We start from the raw sequence: 5871 nt of genomic DNA on the forward strand, positions 1-5871 counted from the left end.
AAATATGTTTTTCTTAATGGTTTGTAGTCTACCAAAGTCACAACTGAAGTACATTATTATCCCTTTTATCAGTTTTAACTGTGTATAAATGTGACAGCATGTGATGCAAGAAAATCAAGGTTATGTGTTTCCAAATGTTTTGAAAGAAATCAAAGTAGAGATAAATGAACTGCCTTTAGTGGTTCAATATTTTTTCTTAAACTCAACTCGTGTGCTTAAATAATAGTTTAAGTGTGTAATTCATATAATGTTCGTTATTACAAACACAAATTTAAGAGCGGAACCATGTCGACTTCCGGTAGATTGCCGGACCTATGTGGGAGACGGACAGGAAACAGCGTGAGGTTACCGAAGTCTGCTCTGAAGTGTTGCTCCTGGTAAGTTTTAAACAAGCTCTCTTTTGTCATCTTGAGCTCATTTTCTACATACAAACTGTCATCTTTGCAGTGTTTATTTGCTTCAATCTGCAAACTAAACCACGTTGATAAAAACGTGAGTTCGTTACGGATTTATTACACGTTTCCATCCTAATGGCGGGAGAGCCGAGGAGCCTCATTGCTGCTGTGACTTTGAGTCTACGTTCAAACATGTTATTCTTCACATTGACTGTTTCTTTGACTGTATAGTAATCTCTCTGCAGACCCACAAACACTGAGCAGATTTATCTGTAGCAGCTAATAATCTCACCAGACTCCATTCAAAAAATCTGCTAATTTAGTTTCTGTATTGGCTCATGTCAAAATGTCAACAAGAATCAGGTTAATTGCTAAATATGTTTTCACCATCTAGAATATTTCAATACAAATATGAAAAGAGATACTTTTTAAAATAAACAATAATAAGTAATAACTCATATTACAGCACTTAGCGAGGTAGAGAGATACTTGATTGAACCCAAATTAGGACATTATTTAGTTACAGAAGTGGTGTATTCAGTCAGAAAACAATAACTTTAAAGGTGGGACAAGACGTACAGAAGCTCCGCTGTCCCAAGGACAGATACAGGAAAACATTCCTGCCTACTGAACTAATATATAATAATAATAATCTGAACTCACTGCTCAATAGTTCCTATTTTATTTATTACTGTATTAATAACTTCACACTATACATTTAACGTTTATATTTAATTTAATATGCCACTCTTGCACACTTTTATATTGTGTTAGCTGTATTTTAGCCCTTCCATTGTGTTTTATTTGTCAGATAGTTTACACATAAACTCATTATGTGCTACTTTGTTTTAAATGCTTCTGTAATGAAGAAAATTCCCAATTTGGGATCAACAAAGTCTTATAAACGTAATAAAACATAAATAAAAACAATAAACAGCAGCAAGTACATCTGTATATCTACAGTAGAAAGGACATGAACCACAAAGAAACTGTATATCAAATGTTCTAGATAAGATGAATAGCTCGTAAAAAATAACAATGAAAAAGTTGAATAATGAATCAACTACCAAACTTACATTAAATTCTGGTAAAGTCGGTGTTTGCGATGTTGTGTACACATCTCTTCGATCAGATTGTATTGCCTTTCATAAATAAGTTTGCTACATCTTTATACTATTATATATTTGTGCAGTTATGAATTCTGTTTCCAGTTTATTAGGTAATAGCTAAAGGAAATGCAGTCTATTACAACAGTCCTGCATTAAAACCTTCTTTTTATGATTGTTATCATATTCAGGTGTTGATCAGCTTTATTATCATTTAAAGGATGTTGCTTTATGGCAGTGTTGTATGGTATGAAATGTTTATATCATTTATATTTATATTTATATAGATTTTTTATTTTTTATTTTTTGGTTCAGATCACTCTCTTAAAAGTCCTCAGAGCTGTCGGTGCACTGCAGACAAGATGTTGAGAAACGCCTCTGCACAGGTGAGCAACAAGTGAAGATTAATACGACACATTCTTTATAGTTTAGACTTTTCTTTCTTCTATACAAAGTATACATTTTATCTTCCCCCCCAGATCTTCAGGCAGGTGGTGAGATATAGGAGCACAGACACCAGCCTTATCCTGGAAAGATGTGAGTAAATGTGTCTGTAAACATTAAGAGAAGGACACTGACTTGCCTCTAAATAGCTGAAGCTCAAATGATGATGGTTTCTGTTTTTTATTCCAGCGATAAACCGGGTGCAACTGTTGGGCCGAGTGGGTCAGGACCCGGTGATGAGACAGGTGGAGGGTCGTAACCCCGTCACCATCTTCTCAATAGCGACTAATGAAATGTGGCGCTCTGGAGAGGGAGAGACAAACGCAACAGGTTAAACTTCATCTGATACTCTGGGAATTCTATTATTATTATTTTTTAAGTCTCAAAAGTTTAAAACTAATGATTTTTGTGAATATACTTTTTTAAAGATGCTTCTATTCCAACATTATCTTCATTATCAGTTGTTTAATGAGATGCTGCTTTTTGTCTCCAGGTGACATCAGTCAGAAGACGACGTGGCACAGAGTGTCCGTATTCAAACCAGGTCTGAGAGACGTGGCTTACCAGTACGTGAAGAAAGGGTACGACTTGCTGCCTATTTGTATTTACATTATCTTAGTTTTGTAAGTCCTAAATACGGCTGTACAAGTTTTGCCTCATAAGGAACAGCAGCTGTGGTTACATTTATTTCAGGGTACAGAGAATTCCTGTGGTAAGGTTTCATAACAGAAGTACAGTCTGAAAAACATCCGTAAAGAGATACACTCTTGCAGGATGATCCATTTTACTGCTGTCCATCTGTAGGCCTGTGCGTAGACAGCTGCTGGTTTCTGTTAGTGAGGAATCTAGAAATGTTTTGCATGACATTATAAAACCTTCATTTAGCAGATGGCTGGCATTAGAATGATATAAATGTGTTTCACTGAGAGAGCCGTGAAATGTTCCTGGTTGGAAGCCATTGCGGGCAGTTTTATTTTTTACAGCGTTGTTATGATGTACCTTTTGTTTGTCAGATATGTTGTACTGCAAATTTGATTTCAAAGTAAATGTAAATATAACCAAGAAGAGAAATTCCCATTGGCCATTTTTTGCGTTAATTGATATTCAGGAAACTTCACTATATCTCAATATACATATACTGATAATATTATATAAAGGGACATTTGAGGTAGTAAGATTTTCATTTATTTTCTATTGCATGCCATCACTATTTACTTCAGCCAACCTCAACCTCGGAAAAGAGTTACCTTTTATGCAACTGATCGAGACTTTCATGTTTAGTTCCAGGATCCTGGTGGAGGGGAAACTGGACTACGGAGAATACGTGGACAAGAACCAAGTCAGACGTCAGGCCACCACCATCATCGCAGGTACCGAGCTAACCGATAAAAAGTTATTTATTTTTTAATATGCATTCCATTTTCCCTAGCCTATAAATTTCATTGCACAGCTTTTAAAATGTATGCTGCATGATCAAATGCATTACGATCACCACTATTACAAATACTTCTACATGTCTGTTAGAGCATTTATCTTTGACATATTTATCACGTTGTAAAAAGTGGTGGTTTTACACATTTCGTAATCACCTAGTTGTTGTTTTTTTGCGAGAAATATAACATCACGTTCATATTGCAATGCCTTTTGGGTCAAAAATCAGCGAAATCTTGTGAAATCTGCACCCCAATTGGCTTTATGTTAAAATGATGTCATTTAACACTTGATGTCTGAAGTAACTGTTAGGTAAAAGTCAGAGCGGCATTCTTAGAAGTTCAAATTCAGTAATATAAGCGTTACTATTAAATGACTTCAGTTTAATGGGAAGGTTGCGGATAATTTTACATTTTTAGGGAAATTCTTCTAATTTCGAATTTGTTGAGAAACATATTTATCTCCCTTTTTTCAGACAACATCGTCTTCCTGAGTGACAACATTCGAGAAAGAACCTGAAGCCCTCTCCTCTTTGTCTCCACCCGACAAGACAAATTCTTCTTTTCTTTTTTTCTCTTGTTTATACAAAAATAAGACTGGGAACCTGAAGTTAACCAAGTAAAGGACTCAGCCAAAGAGAAGAAGGGACAGGATAAACTGCGACACTCACGTCATTAACTGTGGCACTTCCTGCTGGCTAAAAGCATCAAGAGAAGCAGAAAGAACCCACCTGTGAAGTATAAAAACACACATTGATTGCATCGATTATTTCATTGTGTTACCTGTACAATAATGTTGCAAGGATAGATCTCATGCCCTGTTTGCAAGTTTTATGTGTGAGATAATGTTGGAAATAAGAGTTAGAGAGATGAAAATACACTGAGAGAAAGTTTCACTGTATTAGCAGATTCAGTACAAGAGGTTGTAGAAGTTGTTGTTATGATTTGTTTGCATCAGTTCATACAACATCTCTTCAGCCTCAATAAAGAACAAATTGTTTCTTGGTTAAGGAAGACGATACATTTCTTGAATTCATCTTTAAGGACATATTTGCAGCTGCAAGTTATCCATAGTTATTTCACAGGATTTGTTAACTATTGGAGAAATACAGGTTATCAACAGATGTATTATTTAAACAAAGTGAAGCATTTGTTGCACCGGTCTGATTTGTCTGTGTTAAATGTATTTCTTGCACTTCTCTTTATGCAAATATCTTGTGAAAGAAGGTGGTTTAACTGGACAGAAATATGCAGATGATTTGAAACTCTTTAGAGTAAAAAAAGACGAGTAAGAGACAAGCATGCAGGACGCACGTTCAATTAATTTTGCCATTTTCTTCTCGTTCCTCCTTTATTTTTGTTTTTGTGTTCATAACCCTGAGGAGTACAGAAATACAGGACATTGTTTGTTTTCTAGTGTGATATCTACTCGTGTTTTCTGCTTTGTCACTTTTCTGTCAGTTGTTATCTCTCTGATCTGGGCACCATTTCCTTCCTAGGCCGAGACCAGTTCTATCTATCATCACTGTTGGTTAATTTCTCTGTAATGGTCGTTATAATACACCTTTTTTTCTAAAATATGTTTGTCCTTACATTTTTGTTCATTTTCAGTTATGATTCAACCACAGGGTGTTAATAACTGCTCATAAGTTCACTTACCTTTATAGAGGTGAATGTGTTTTAAAAAACAAAACAATTCTAAACAAGTGTAAATAAAAATAGTATAATTAAAGAAAAGTCAAAGCAAATGAATGAAAGCTATTTGTATTGGAAACATTTGCAAACAGGTATATATTCAAATCTATAATGTATACAAAAATATGTAAACTTATTTATGTATATTTTCACTCGAGGACGATGATTAGCTGTTTCCCTGACAGTGGGCGCGGTTTTAAGGTAAAGGTATTCTTGGCCTAAAACAATTGGTCGCAGGATTTCTCAAAGTCCTTCCTGATTGGCTACGCTACTTGTCAGTTAAAGGCACAGGAAGGCTTTGAACGTAAAGATTGGTCGGGAAGCTTGGTGTGGGCGATGCCATGAGTTGTTTAGAAATCTGTGGATTCAGTTTTTCAAAAAGCTGTGTGAGACCGGAACAGGGTAGAGTGGATTTAAAAATAAAAGCTAAAAAACATATTCATTACAGGATTTAGGATGAAAGTAAAAATTATACAACTAATATATAGACATAGTGTCTTTCATAATTCAAAATTGTTATCAAACTTTATGTTGCATCGAATTTCAATTTACTAAATATAAATTGTGATTGTTTTATTTTGAAATCCATTACCGGAAACTATAGGCCTAGTTCGCTATTTTAGCTATTTGACTCTACTTCCATAAACAGCTAGAACAATTGAGTCACTTCACATTTTTACCAAAGCCTGTATACATACATTTTTACTTTTCATTTATCAACAGTGTATTAAATTACATTTACATTAAAAGACTTCCTCACTGTTACTGATTCCTTGAACTGTTTCATTTTATTTTTCAGTT

General features: G+C 34.8%; 1 protein-coding gene across 1 annotated transcript; it reads left to right on the forward strand.

Annotated features, from left to right (window-relative positions):
- Positions 1-289: 289 nt before the first annotated feature.
- Positions 290-4953, forward strand: ssbp1 (single-stranded DNA binding protein 1). The gene is made up of 7 exons (XM_063905325.1): positions 290-377; positions 1817-1887; positions 1981-2038; positions 2135-2275; positions 2439-2526; positions 3227-3315; positions 3852-4953. Exons 2-7 carry the CDS (start codon positions 1864-1866, stop codon positions 3893-3895), a joined length of 444 nt encoding a protein of 147 aa, XP_063761395.1. The 5' UTR covers positions 290-377; positions 1817-1863; the 3' UTR covers positions 3896-4953.
- Positions 4954-5871: the final 918 nt, after the last annotated feature.

Source organism: Eleginops maclovinus, chromosome 17, assembly GCF_036324505.1.
Source record: "Eleginops maclovinus isolate JMC-PN-2008 ecotype Puerto Natales chromosome 17, JC_Emac_rtc_rv5, whole genome shotgun sequence".
In the NCBI taxonomy this organism is placed as follows: Eukaryota; Metazoa; Chordata; class Actinopteri; order Perciformes; family Eleginopidae; genus Eleginops; species Eleginops maclovinus.

Coding starts and splice junctions, on each gene's coding strand:
- ssbp1 (XM_063905325.1), top strand. CDS start 1,864: ATGTTGAGAAACGCCTCTGCACAG. Junction 2,039..2,134: donor CAGCCTTATCCTGGAAAGAT/GTGAGTAAATGT, acceptor TTTTTATTCCAG/CGATAAACCGGGTGCAACTG. Junction 2,276..2,438: donor GGGAGAGACAAACGCAACAG/GTTAAACTTCAT, acceptor TTTTGTCTCCAG/GTGACATCAGTCAGAAGACG.